The sequence below is a fragment of the Cyprinodon tularosa genome, unplaced genomic scaffold, assembly GCF_016077235.1.
Source record: "Cyprinodon tularosa strain WSP-4 unplaced genomic scaffold, ASM1607723v1 ctg478, whole genome shotgun sequence".
Lineage (NCBI taxonomy): Eukaryota > Metazoa > Chordata > Actinopteri > Cyprinodontiformes > Cyprinodontidae > Cyprinodon > Cyprinodon tularosa.
The window spans coordinates 163948-178276 of NW_024039205.1; the positions used below are offsets into that span (position 1 = coordinate 163948).

The 14329-nt window shown below is 39.6% G+C and overlaps 1 protein-coding gene across 6 annotated transcripts in view; it reads right to left on the bottom strand.

Moving 5' to 3' along the window:
• LOC119794382 (cAMP-specific 3',5'-cyclic phosphodiesterase 4C-like) overlaps window positions 1-14329 on the bottom strand; it is a 168172-nt gene that overhangs the window by 72830 nt on the left and 81013 nt on the right. Inside the window, exon 1 of one of the 6 annotated variants that reach the window (XM_038301907.1) lies at window positions 7170-7654. The exons of 4 other annotated variants lie outside the window; for them this stretch is intronic. In XM_038301907.1, the coding sequence (XP_038157835.1) occupies window positions 7170-7393 (224 nt within the window). In that variant the 5' untranslated portion in view covers window positions 7394-7654. Of the gene's footprint in view, window positions 1-7169; window positions 7655-14329 lie in introns of those variants that run through there. One more of the 6 variants, XM_038301912.1, reaches the window with a different exon arrangement.

Here is a 14329-nt window from a genome sequence, read left to right on the forward strand (position 1 = left end):
TCTTATCGTGTCACACTATCAGAGGGGAGAATCCTGTCATTCACCCAGTGCATGACGCGTTTTCAGTTGGGAAACGTCGTTACATTCAGACTGTGCCTGCGGCTCCTCGGTCTTATGGCATCCGTGATTTCAGTGGTCCATCTGGGGCTTCTGATGATGAGGGACTTTCAGCGGTGGGTCGCCTCGCTGCGACTCTGTCCCCGCCGTCATCTGTGCCGCAGAGTAAAAGTGACACAGACATGCGTGGCGGCTCTTCAGCCCTGGAGAGACCCGACGGTTCTCACGTCGGGCATCCCGCTGGGAACCGTAGCATCCAGGGTTACCATGACAACCGATGCTTCCCTGACAGGTTGGGGCGCAACTATGATGGGCAGAGCGGTGAATGGCATATGGTCGCCGAGAATGAGGCGGCTTCACATCAACATGCTGGAACTGCACGCAGTGTTCCTAGCTCTGAAGCACTTCATGCCATATGTGATGGGTCGCCACGTCTTGGTAAAGACCGACAACTCCACTGTGGTGGCTTATATCAACCGTCAGGGCGGCACCAGGTCCCTGCAGTTACACAGACTGGCCAGGGACATAATTATGTGGAGCAGCACCAGAGTTCTGTCGCTCAGAGCAACGCACGTAGCGGGAATTCTGAACAGAGGGGCCGATCTTTTATCCAGAGGGAACCCTCTCTATGGGGAATGGAAGCTGCATCCACAGGTGGTGGAGCAGATCTGGCAGAGATACGGACGGGCTGCCGTAGATCTCTTCGCCTCATGGGAAAACACTCATTGCCCGCTGTTTTTCTCCCTGTCAGACCCAGACGCTCCACTGGGTATGGACGCACTGGCGCACCCATGGCCAGACACGTTGCTTTATGCTTTCCCTCCTCTCAGCCTGATATCCCCAACTCTAGTCAGAGTGAGGGAACAGGGGCTGTCTTTGATTCTGGTGGCTCCCTGGTGGCCATCGAAGCCCTGGGTGGTGGAGATAATCCAAGTCCTGTCAGCCGAACCATGGCCCCTCCCCGTTCGAAGGGACCTGCTGTCTCAGGCTCAAGGGGAGATTTATCATCCACACCCAGATCACCTGGCTCTCTGGGCCCGGCCCGTGAAAGGTGGAATTTAAATGCAACAGGCCTCCCCCCAGAGGTGATCGACACCATACAGAATGCTAGGGCTTCTTCTACTCGCTATCTTTACAGTGGTAAATGGCGAGTGTTTGAGGAATGGTGTGAGGAAAAACAGACCATTCCTTTTCAGTGTTCAGTGGGGGACGTGCTCTGCTTTCTGCAGGGCTTGTTGGAGAAGGGTAAGGCTTTTTCAACAATTAAGGTTTATTTAGCCGCAATCTCTGCTTGTCATGTAGGGTTTGGTGATAAACCTGTGGGGAAGCACCCCTTAGTGTGTCGTTTTATGAGAGGGGCCCGACGTAAGTTACCAGTTTCTAAGTCCCTGGTGCCATTATGGGATCTCTCTCTGGTGTTGGATGCCCTCTGTCATCACCCATTTGAACCTTTGGAGGGTGTTGGCTTAAAGTTCCTTTCATTGAAAACTGCCCTGCTCTTAGCGTTGGCTACGGCTAAGAGGGTGAGTGAGTTGCATGCACTTTCAGTCAGTCCGGCCTGTTTACAGTGAGCACCCGGGCTCTCTAAGGTGTGCTTGAGACCCAACCCAGCTTTTGTGCCGAAGGTGTTGGATTCAGCATATAGGTGTTCGATGGTGGAATTGCTGGCATTCCATCCACCCCCTTTCTCTTCAGCAGATGAGCAGAAGCTTCATTGCTTATGTCCAGTGAGAGCTTTAAGAGCTTATGTGGACAGGACAGCCTGTTTTAGAAGAGCTGACCCTCTGTTTGTATCCTGGGCTACTGCTCATAAGGGCAAACCTGTCTCCCGTCAAAGATTAGCACACTGGGTTGTGGAGGCTATATCTCTGGCATATAGGTGCGCAGGATCAGAGCCCCCTAAAGGGGTGAGGGCCCATTCTACCAGAAGCATGGCCACCTCTTGGGCTTTGTTCCGTGGTGTGTCAGTTCAGGACATCTGTGCTGCAGCCAGTTTGGGCTACGCCGCACACATTTGTGAGGTTTTACAGGCTGGATGTGGCCCCGCCATCGCTAGCACTCTCAGTGCTTGGAGTAGGGATGTTAGGGTCCAACTGAGACCTGGGTTGTGATTCCTATCATATATGGCTTCGGGGTCATCATGCAATCCGGGAGTGGGCCATATCTCCCATAGTGAAACACCGAGCGAAGTTAGAAAAAGAACGTTGGGTTACTTAACGTAATCCCTGGTTCTTTGATAACAGAGTGAGGTGTTTCACCAACACATCCCTTCTTGCATGGGCACGGAAAGAAACCTGCCTAGAATGAGTTGAGGCGGGTAGGTTGGCCGTGATCTAGCTGGTGGGTGGAGCCACGGACACGGCTCAACCTGTCTGTCTCAGACAGACGTGATGTCATTGGAGCTTCCGTAGTTGGTCACGCCAAGGCGATTCCCATAGTGAAACACCTCACTCTGTTATCAAAGAACCAGGGATTACGTTAAGTAAACCAACGTTCTTAGTAGGTAGCATTTTTTTCAGACGTCTTGTAGTCCATGCTGATTCAACTTTGCAAACCTGTGTCATGCTGCATGATCTGATGTTGAGATACATTTTATGAGATACATTATATTTTTTGACATCTGTATAGTCATTACTTTTGCCTTAAAAGTAAAGTGGAGGATGTTATTTTTCCGGGTGGATCACCAAAATAAGTGGTCCTCCTAATTGTCAATCATTCTAGTGATATGTTTACGTAAGGCCGTCCTACCTGCTTGTCCACATTTTCACTTACTAGTGGTGAGTGTGACATGGTGGAAAATTGCAAATCTTATTTTGGAAAGTAAGCTTGTTTGAGCGATGCAAACAGCAACTTTAAAAAAGAGCGTGCACAAGGAGAAATGGGCTTTTGCATGCTTTCAAATGCATTTAATAGACGTTTTTTTTTTCTTAAGTGGAGAGGGCAGGTCTTTTTAAAAATTCACGAAAATCGTCCGCTATACCTTTAAAGCAAGGTTTATAAAACCCAACCTGGGTTCTGCACATGAAGTTTGCACGGTGCAAAAGCATGACTCTTGCATGAATTGGTTCCTCTATGTTCTTAGGCTTGAGGGTGTGCATACATGGTTATTTGACATTGTGTGTCACTGTGACAGACTGGCAAACTCTTGTGGAGATACTGAGCGGCTCACCTAACAACCCAGTCGCACCTAAAGAAGCATGGTGGTTCCTCTGACCCATGCAGGGAAGTGCATTCAGACACTGGATGGATGGAAAGAGCAGTTTTGTTCAAATTACCCTTTCAAAAACAGCTTTCTACATCAGGAAAAAGTTCATGTAAGCAGTTTGGGAAAGCCCCTTTAAACCCTTTAGATATAAGAACAGTATTTTTTTTTTTTTACTTTACGTTTCTTGTCTCTCCAGAATTTCCCTGGAGGAGTAATCCCAAGGGATAAATAAAGTTGAGTCTAAGCTGTTGTCTTTGTATCTTGGCACTGCATAAATACAGTAAAAAAAACAAAAACAAAAAACAAACAAAACACACATCTTTCAAACCTACAAACTGCCAAAACTCCATCTTTTACAAAATTGAGCAGTTTTGTTGCATTTTAATTAGCAGGAAAGACTTTAGATGCTAAGTTTCTTAACCAAGTAATGAGAATGTTGAAGCTGTTTTGTGGTTTTCCTTGGTTTGGGTCAGGTGTACGTAGTTTTACAACCTCTTATTGCCAAGGAGGTTTTAATGAAATAGGGTACAATTACTGACAGTAGGACCATAGTTCAACGGGATTATCTGATGGTTTTCAGATTGTTTTTTTCCTCTTTCATGTTATACATACAGGTTTAAATGACATACAAACTATACTTTTAACTTTCTTGAATCCAACATCCCACCAAATGTGTGCGCATGTTTGCAGAATGGCATCAAAAAAAATAATTTTCTACAGTAATTATATAAGAACATTATTTTCAGATTTAGAGAAATGCTAATTCCAACAGTTTGCAGATTTAACAGGTTTAAAAATGTTACAAGCAAGCAGCATAATGACATCACTGAAATGCATGATGCAAACAAGTGTCATGTTTGTACTTTGTGTCCTGAATGTAGTTAAATGCTGACCAACAGCCAGGGGATCTGAGACAGCTAACCGTGGGGGGGCAGAGGCATGCAGGTTTCATGTTTATCTGGTGACAGATGGTTTTATTTTACAAGTTAAGAAATGTTACCAACTGTGCTAGAGTTAGTCTCTAATAAAGGCCTTAATTAAAAAAGTGTTTGCTGGTTGTTAATAAATTTGGCATCTGATTATGTGGTTTAAAACCTTTAAGCTGCAGCTTTCTTTCTACTTTCCCCTTTCCACACAGAGTTCAAGCAATTTGGTGACCATTTAAATTTATTTCCAGACACACCCCAGTTGAACTTTATTAACTGTAATTGCTTTCTGCAGCTGTGCATTAGATTGGCAAAGTAATTTTTATTAACAGGTTTATATCAAATGTTTCGGCTGAATGGGTTTGAGTTAAGCATTAAGTGGATTAATGAAAGGAGCAAATGGTCTGTGTTCAACTCACTGTCATCACCAATGTGAATGTCAGAGTGCATCACAGAAATATTCCTCTATTTTTAAAGTCGTGCAAGTGTGGCAATATGTAAAATGAGTTAGAATTAACTCTATAAAAAGTCTGACAATGGAGCTCAGGAGGAAGCTCAATAAAGAAATGATTTGCCAAAGAAAGCTACAAAAAAGCAGATTATTCTCAATTAAAATGTTTGCATAATATAGAACACAGCCAAACCTTAGCAAGCTATATTATACAACAGTTTATGTATAACAGTAAATTATTTTACATGGACAAATTCTTATTTTGATCATTAATTACATGTTCAACAGTATATTTGCATTTTTTTCATTTTGATATAAATGGCTTACAGTTACCAAAAAACAACCACTTCCAAGATGTCAAGCCTATTGTGATGTTATTTCATATTCCATCTGTGTTTAGTGTTGTAAGGGTAATTTGGTCCACTCAAAAGAGTGTCGGTACCCCCAACCTCAAAGCAGACACATAAAGTACCACCATCGTTTCTTCCTCGTCAGACATTTTTATTTACTCTTGAGCTTGAGAAGTCTTTAGTCTTTCATATCTGTCCTGACAATGCTCCATAGATTTTATATGGGACGTTTTGTAGCCATCAGAATAATGATGTGTGGCCCCTGGACCACAGTTCATGAATAGCACAACTTTGGTCCAGTCTATGTATGCATACAATTATTTTGATTTTATTGGTTCAAGTATATTATGAACTTTCCTTTCTTTTTCTTGAATAAAAAAACGGTAAAATTCATTGGCTATTTTCTTTTGTGTCAACGACTGTCTGCTAGAAAATCAACAAGTTAGCCATCTTGCTCCTCATTGTTATGCCAAAACATTTTGATAGAAAACTAAAATCCCAAATACTGGTCTCCTCTGACAAAAAAAAATCTGTAATAACTCAGCAATTGTTCATTGTGTTTTAAAATGATCAGGAATACTTTTAAAACATAATGACTTTACTAAAAGCATATGGTATGGTCTTGTTCTTTTCTGACGTAAACTAGACACAAGCTGCCTGTTCTGCAGTCATGAGGAATAAGAAAAACAAGGGAAAGGTTAGCCATGAACGGAGAGCCTTGTGTTGACTGTGGCGAGCAGTCCTCGTTCTTTTCCCTAACACAGCTTTGTCTCAGCAACACAGAAACCCAAGGTCAGATACAAACAACCTTTCTGTTGACACAGGAACTTTCTCTTTGCTACATGACCTGCCTCGGCCTCCTGAACACTTTAGGCCTAGAACCAGACAGACCTTTTTATATTTCAAGAACAATAAGTCAATTCAGATGACACTGTTCCCAACATCAATGAATTCCCAATGGCTACCTTTTAATAAGAAAATCAGGCTGCTTTTGAGCAAAATAAATCCAATGACACAAATTTCATAACCTGGTTTAAAAAAAGAAAAAGAAAAAATCAAACAAGGAGATTGATATAATGCTTTCCAAACATGCCCACAATCCATGTTTGTTTCTGTTCTCATTTTAAAATACACAACAGAGATTTTAGCTAATAAAAAAGCTAAAGTAGTGCAAAAATGCAAGGCTGAATTAAAAGGATTCAGGTTATTTATTTATTTTTTTCCACAAAGAGAAAAAAAAAGCATCCCCACATCATGATGCTGTCTACACCATGTTTTATGAAGCAGATACTGGATTCACAAGGGTGTGCCATAAACCTCCACACATAGGTTTTTGGTAGCCAGTATGCATAGGTTTGGTCTCATCTGTTAGCAGTTTCTCGTACAGATGTACTGTTGTATACAGATGTACAGATGTAGTTTTCTTTCAATAAATGTTCTAACAGGTAGATTTGTAACGAGCTAAATAATTCCTGTCCACAGAATCCTGCACCAGAGCTGCTCTTTACCCTAACTGATGTTTGATGAGAAACACCTGAGGCATTTGCTAAAGTATTTAGACTGAGATTAAATCACACAGGTGGACATTATTTACTAACATATCTTCTAATGTTAGTTGATTGCACTCAATTCTGTTAATAGGCATCAGAGATAAAGAGGCGAATACAAACAAAAAGCAGATTTTTCCAATCTCTCACTTCAATGCTTTGTGTTTTTATGACTTTTAAAATCTATATGAAAGTTATTTAAGATTATGTTTATAATGTCAACTTTCACTCATGTCTTAGGAAGCAATCACAAGGAGATTATCCTTATAATTTATGTCTTCAGACTTTTAAAAATAAAAAAAGTCTGACAGACATCAGTGGCAACAAATTGATTTCTAACAAGCTAAAAGCTAAAATCTGATCATGACTGGTTCCGCTCAAAATAAACATCATGGTTCTGTTTTAGTCCTTTTGGGGTCTTTTCCTTTTTTGTGAATTTTCAGGCATGGTTGATCTACTGTTTTTTAGGCCTGACTGCTTATTTTATCCTTGCTAATTATACACTGCTTTAGTTTATTAAGGTTTTTGAGCCTGGCATCTAAGGCAAATTTTATTATTCCATCGAAGCCTACTGCTTAAAACAAAGTCCTTTCAATTCAAAGCTACCCCCCAGCTTCCCATCAATAGCAATACCTGGGTGTATGTGCCAAGGTGAAGCGGCGCTGCAGAGCGATGCTGCGGTTCACAAGGAGCCTGCGAAACAGCAGCGGCGAGTGTCGAGGAGAATCGCAAGGGGACATCCTGGGAGATCCGCAGGGCGAGCCGGACGGTGACTGCTGTTGCAGCTTAATGGGCTGAGCACTAGTGAGTGGGAAGCAAGCCGCCTCCCCGGAGCTTTCCATCAGGGCTTCACTCATGCTGCTGTGTGGCTTCAACAGAACTTTGCTCTCAAACTGATCACTCACGCTGCACTTAGTCCTCACAGGTCATCCAAGTCATCCATCTCAGATCAGCAGAGGCATGAAGAATGACTCACAACCCTCTCTTATTGTAATGCACTTCATATTCTGAGCCACTTGTGTTGGTCCCTAAATGCTGCCAGCTTCAGAATCTTCATCACCTTTCTCCACAGGCCGCTCTGCAATCCACTGTTGATGGACACAGACATGAGTGCAGGGGTGAGCCCTCCCCTTGGCAGTAAGCGGTGTGTTTACACAGCACCGAGCTCTGCCTAAATATGGCAAGGCCTGAATTAAAGTGTTGTTAGCCCATGCCACAGGGGAGCTAGCTGCATCTAGAACTTCCTTTACATCAGAGAGATTCTGAAACAAACACCAGTTAAAGTCGGTTTCCTCCAACAAAGCTGCAGTACACAAACAGTCACCAGCGACAGCGACTCCCTGCCTTGTGTGGACGAATGCCTGAACCCCACCGCGCTGGGAGGCCACAGACGAGACTCTGCTCTCCACAGAGGCCCCACTCTGTCTAAAAATGGAGCAAGCTTGAGATAAAAGATAATGGGAATCCTGGAAATGTCATTTTAACTTTTGCTGTCATCTTAACTAGAGTATACACAGCCTCCCCAGTTTTCCTGTGTGGCAATGTTAAAAACAGCATCTCACCTCTGACCCACAGAAACTAAGAAACCCAAATGTTAAGATGATCAGCAGGGCACACATTCTTTAATCTGCTCCATCATGTAATTAGCTGTTTAAAGTGTCTGCTAATATGTACAACTGACAAAAGCAAATACAGGATAGATAGAGTGACCAGAACACATCTGTTTCAGGTTCTTAAATACTCCATCTTGAAACTGCAATTTGCTGGATCTCAAAGAACAGCTTCAAATCTGATGGAAATCTCTCACCCCTTTGAACGCCCTTTGTACCAGAGAAAGTTAAAGTCGGTCATCAGATTAATGAAAACTGCGTCGAACAGGAGCAGTTTCACTTTTGCTTCAGTTATATAATAAAATAAAAACATGGTTAAAAATAGAAGTTTTCCTGTTTTATGTTTCATTAACCTTATTTTAAGGTCTGTAACACAGAGGATTTGGAGCTAAATGTCAATATTTCAGAGTTCCATTTATTGTTAAAATGAAACTAGATCTGTACCTCCTGTCAGATTTGTAAATCTAATCAATAATTTAGCAAGTATATAGTATGTATTACATTTTTTATTTAGGATTGTTTATTCTATTTTGATTGTGAAAAGTATAGGAACATGTGATAAAATACGATATAAAATATCAATGAGTGTGGCACTAGAACAACTATAAAATCCACAGTAAATATAATAATAATAAATAGATACATGAGAGGTAATTAAAATTGCACAAAGGAAAACTAAATCAAAAATAATAATAAAATAGAAAAAAAATCTAAATTTGTAGGTTGTGCAAAATAAACCATTTAATTTCAATGGTTGTTACAAACAAAAACTAAATTAATTGGCCACAGCTGAGTAACTCTTTGTAAATCTGCAGACTACTGTAAATGAAGGCTAAAGTTTATTAATGTGAAACTATATAAAAGGATGAATAGATATTTATATCAGATCATTGTGCTGCCAGTGGAGCCCAGTAGATGGCTCTCATGGACAAACACAATCTCCCAATACAGTTTTATGTAAACACTAAAAAATAAAAAATGTTGTTTTATACTCTCATGTTTCGTTTTCAAAACATATATCAAAGAAAAATATTTTTAAAGCTTACAATACTTCATGATCAGTTTTTCTTTATAGGTTTCAGAAAAATTAAATATGTTGAAAGAACTACTTAGCAACAATAAAAACAATGTTTCAGTCCCTGTAGATCCCTGCAGGATTATTTTATTAATTTATTAAGATATTCTGTGTTTTCCATCTTTACATGATTAATATTCCTCATCCATTCTTTATCATTCTAAGATTAAAGGCAAAGTTGAAATTGAATGCGTTTGGTTTCCTTACATTCTAGTTCATGTGGGTGATCCTACAACAGTAAAGATCCAGCACATACAGTAGTTCTTCAAACAAGGTGTGGGCTTGACCCGGAATTTCCTCATAAAGAAATGTGTCTGGAAAACTTGGAAGCGAGGCCCATCCAATCCACTAGACTACTTACAATGCAGAGGAGCATTAGCTTCACTTCCAGCTCCACCAAGAGCTATGCATCCCATGTCTTACATTGAGATCTCATTTCCATCATGATCCAAATATTATGGCTAAAGATGAGAGTCAATTGCTTCACGTTTAAACTTGTGGCCTGTTGAAATCAACAGAACTGCATCATAAAAATCTAAAATCAGAGACCCTACTGTCCATGACCAAACATTACTGTCCTTGAACCCCGAAAAACAGCATCAGGATGTAGAAAAGACTCCATTTAGTTAGTTTCAGTAATGCAGACAGCTCTAGTCGTTTAGAAATACATAGCTCATTTTGTGAATGATAAAAGGCTTGTACTCATATAGAGCCTTTTCTAGTCAGGGGAGACCAAGGCACTTTAAACTCCATTCAGTCATTAAGCCACACATTCACACACAGACAGAAGCAAAGCTCTGTACACAGGTGTTATTTGGCCCTCTGACCAACATCAGTAGTTGATGTGGGGGCGATGCCTTGCCCAATAACAACAACTTAGATGGAGCAACCAGGTTGAACCTGAGGTTCAACCAGGAACTCTCCAGTTGCAGGACAAACTGGATTCCATTCCACTGTCGCCCCAAAATTATAGGTTTTCATATTGCTAAATTAAATTGAAGTTCACATGGTACCTATGTGACAATGAACCCAGTCACTTGACTATACTGTAGGTTAACAGAGCCCAAGAAAACATCTAAATAAAAAACTACCTTAGAGATGTTTCTCTCTAATTAATTAGGTTCTCATTTGGAGAAAATCCGAATTATTATTATTTTTTTAAGACTTGGTCAACATGAAAGTGTAACTTTGGTGCGTTGCAGTAGTTCAGGTCCTGGTTCTAGCCAAGCAGCCCTCATGGGCGGCTGTTTTGAACCTTTGACCCACATCATTTGAAAACAAAGTACAATCAGTACACCTGTGACTAAAAGACTGAAACATTTGCTGCTGTGACTGAGGAGAGGAGAGACTGGATGGTGAAATCCATGTATTTTCTTAGTGTGACTAATACAGGGATGAGTGAAACAGTTTATCAGACTGAGTCAGACCTTCCTTCCTCCTCCAACCTGGTCAGAAACATCCACCAACATACAAACAGAAACATGAACACTGTTCTGCTTATTTGCTGGTTTGAATGCACCAAGCAGCCTGGGATATACTTCATTAAGGACTTTTTATTAAAGAGGGCTGTTGATGATAAACCAAACAGGTGAATCATTTCTGTCATGGAAACACATCCTCTTTATGTGTCAGTAGCGCCTCAGTCAAGGCTACAGTTTTACTGAAAGGATGCATCTTTTTAAAGATGTTATCCCTCTTCAGAAAATTACTCTTCAGAGACTATGAGGTGAGCACTAAAGAAAATGGCAAATACAATACCAATCAGAAGTTTACATACGACTATTCATTAACATACGTATCATAGTCCGTGGTGCTTTAGACAGAGGAGGGAAAAGCTGACTACTTCTTAAATAATAAGTCTCCAAAGTTATAATTTAACAAGTAAGCAAGTCAAGTCCAAGTCCTATGAGTAAACTATTTGAAAATGACTCGAGCCTGTAACAAACATTTATAATATAAAAATGAAGCTCTATTAATGCTTTAAATGGTTGTTTTTCTAAGCCAGAAATGACTTTTAAAGTAAGTTACAGCATCTTCATTATGGTACAGCTCCAGACCATTTTGGAAACTTGAAGCCTGCTTTATTAACTCCTAAACCTGTTTTGGTGTCTGTCTAATATCCATTTTTTTAATAAGAAAACTTAATTCTTTGACCACAGAATCATCATCATTTGATAACGCTGCTGCATATGCACTGCATGTAGGAGGGGGGTGTGCTCAATCTCAAGTAAATAGTTAGTTTAACTCTGACAGCAAGACTGAGAATATTTACCAAGAATTAAAGTCCTCATTGGCTCAGAAAGGTTTGAACCACAATTTCCTGAGGGACATTTATCCAAGGAATAGCGAGGGTTCATGTAGTTGGGCTGCTGTTCTTATTTGAAGCTGTATGAAATCAGGAAATACTTTAAGTTACAGGTTTGTTTAGGTTGTTTGCTGCAAACGTCAAATAAGAGCTGTTTAAATAAATCCATAAATGAAAGCCCCAAACTGAATCTAACAATCATGTTGCGGATGATTGTACCTAATCGTCTAAGCAACACTGTTTTAATAAAGGGCAGAAGAAAATTTTCTGGATATCCTAGATGTTTTTATCTCAGATTTTTAAGCTAATGACAGACAAAAGCAGAGATAGAGACCATCATTACTTCATATGTAAAAGCATTGCTAGATAAAAGCTAAATGAACAAACCCACAAATAATCACCCAAAACAATATTTTATCCACTATAATTATCCTCTCCAACCATGAGGGGAAAAATATAATGTATGTGACCTTTAATTTGATCATAGAGGGATGTCCCTGTGGGCCCTCAGTCAGTGTTCATTGACTTCAAATAGGGTGTTGACCCCCACTTAAGGAGCCATCAACTCATATTATTAAATAAATTAAAATGTAAGATTTCATTAGCAAATACTAATAATAATAAAGACACACAGGTAACAGATCTGGATGGGGATACAACCTACTGTACACTAACCCAGCCACACTTAAATAACTGATAGAAATAAAAAAAAACACTGAGGAAAACATGAACAACTGAGAAAACAGGCGAATTCCAGTTGAAGATGCTAACAGGAAGAAAATTAATAACAAAACATTTAAAGCAAAATATGACGTTTCTAACAGAGGAAAGTCTAACGCATTATTTTTTAAAGTGGAGACGGCGGGTCTTATACAGAAATCCTCCACAATACCTTCAATTATAGGGTGGTAAAACTGAAATACTGTTAACTTTGACACAACTTTAAATATTTGAATAAGCAATTTAAGGAAAGAACATTATTAAAGATGAGCAGAACTTCACAGGAACAGCAAAAAATGAAACAGGAAATTCTTCAAAAAGACGAAAGCCATGGATATCCAGAAAACACCTATGATTAATTTCACTGCTCTATGGCTACCATATTTATCTATGTCTCGTGTTATAGGTGAAAACATTAGGAACGAGACCTGAAGGCTTATGGACCCATGTTTAATATTCACATATTAATGTTTACGTTGCCCTTAAGTTATTTATATAAATAAGTCAGTTCATAAGGCTAGATAATTAATTTTAAACTATTTATATATTATTAAAAATGACTGCAAGTTGTTTAGACAAACAGTTCATGCTTTATATAAGATCCGGTTCAAGCCATGCACTTCCGGTTTTGCTAGGAAAACAAATATTTACCTGCAAGGCAGTATGAAAATGTTTTTATATGATATCCACTCAAGTATGCCGTAAGCTGCATTATATGACAATTTATACTGATGAGTTTGGACATTATTGTGATTTTTTCTGTAATTTTATTCTATTGAGCTTGAGGCACTTAATTTCTGTATATGTGTTAAAAGTGAAATTTCTTTCTCTTTTGATAAAGACAATTAAAAAGGCTGCAGATTAAACTCCAGGGTCCTAATTTGTGGTTTAACTCTCACCAACATCTTGGTTGAATACACTATCATGTTTTTAAGACTTGTTTACACATCAGCACACTCTACAGTGCAATTCTTAAAGCAGAATAATAAATAACAGAGATGAGGAAGTCTAGTCCTGCAGTGCTGCTGCTTCCCAAGTGATCTTTCTCCCACTCTGCAGAACATATCACGCACATGCCGATCAGGGATGTTCCTTTCAGCTGCACTCACTGCATTTCACACAGTGGACATGCCTGCCTCTGTGCTGATACTGACAGGATCTGTCAGCTTCTCTCGAACCTCTCCACGTTCAGCTAACCCCCATCAGGTTTCGAGGTCAGAGACCCTCTTTTCACCTCCTCATATGAGGAAAACATGTTCAGGTAGACAGTGATTCACTCATCAATCCATGAAATGTTAAGCAGTGTGGTCCTCGGAGCTTAGAAACTAAACTTTATTGTAAACTACTTTATATTGGCTGATAAAAATGTATTTATTCTTTTACACATGAGCTGTCTGACTAAAATAGTTAAATTAAAGGGAAGTAATCCAAAATGTTCACACTTTTAGAGAAAGACATCAATTTAACTTACTATTTTTCAAAGGTATTGATAAGTTTCTAAAACTTGGAGCTCCCCTCCATCTTATCTTCAAATTAGCATTAGAGGATTTTTTATCATAAAGCATTTTTGACTAGTATTTTAATAAATATAACAATGTTAAACCATTGACATTTTAATGGCTTATGCTTTTGCAATCACAAAAACCAAAATATATGCAGTCTAGTTCAAACCATTAGCTTTTTATGTGAGACTGAAGTATAAGTTGGGACAGAGGACTAAGCTTCGGGTAATTTTAACATCTGACGCAGGTTAAAATATCATAAATAAGCTTTGTGTTAGGTGTGGGTGCAGTGCTCTGTTCTTTCCTAGAGGGGTGTGTGGGTCCATCTAAATGATCACCTCTGAGTTTGTCTCTCTGGAGTTTTTCTGAGCTCCACTCTGCTGTCACATTACATTCACTGTGAATGTAGGCTGCTTTGTTTCTGATGACAGATCATCAAGGTGACTGACTGAAGTGTTGGAGCAGGAGCTCGATGAAGTGAAAGGGAAGACGCCTGAAAAACTGATGCTTCACTCCATCAAGGAGAAAATTGCAAAATGCAATTTGTGGCAAAGAACGATATGATTTTGTCATCCTAAGGC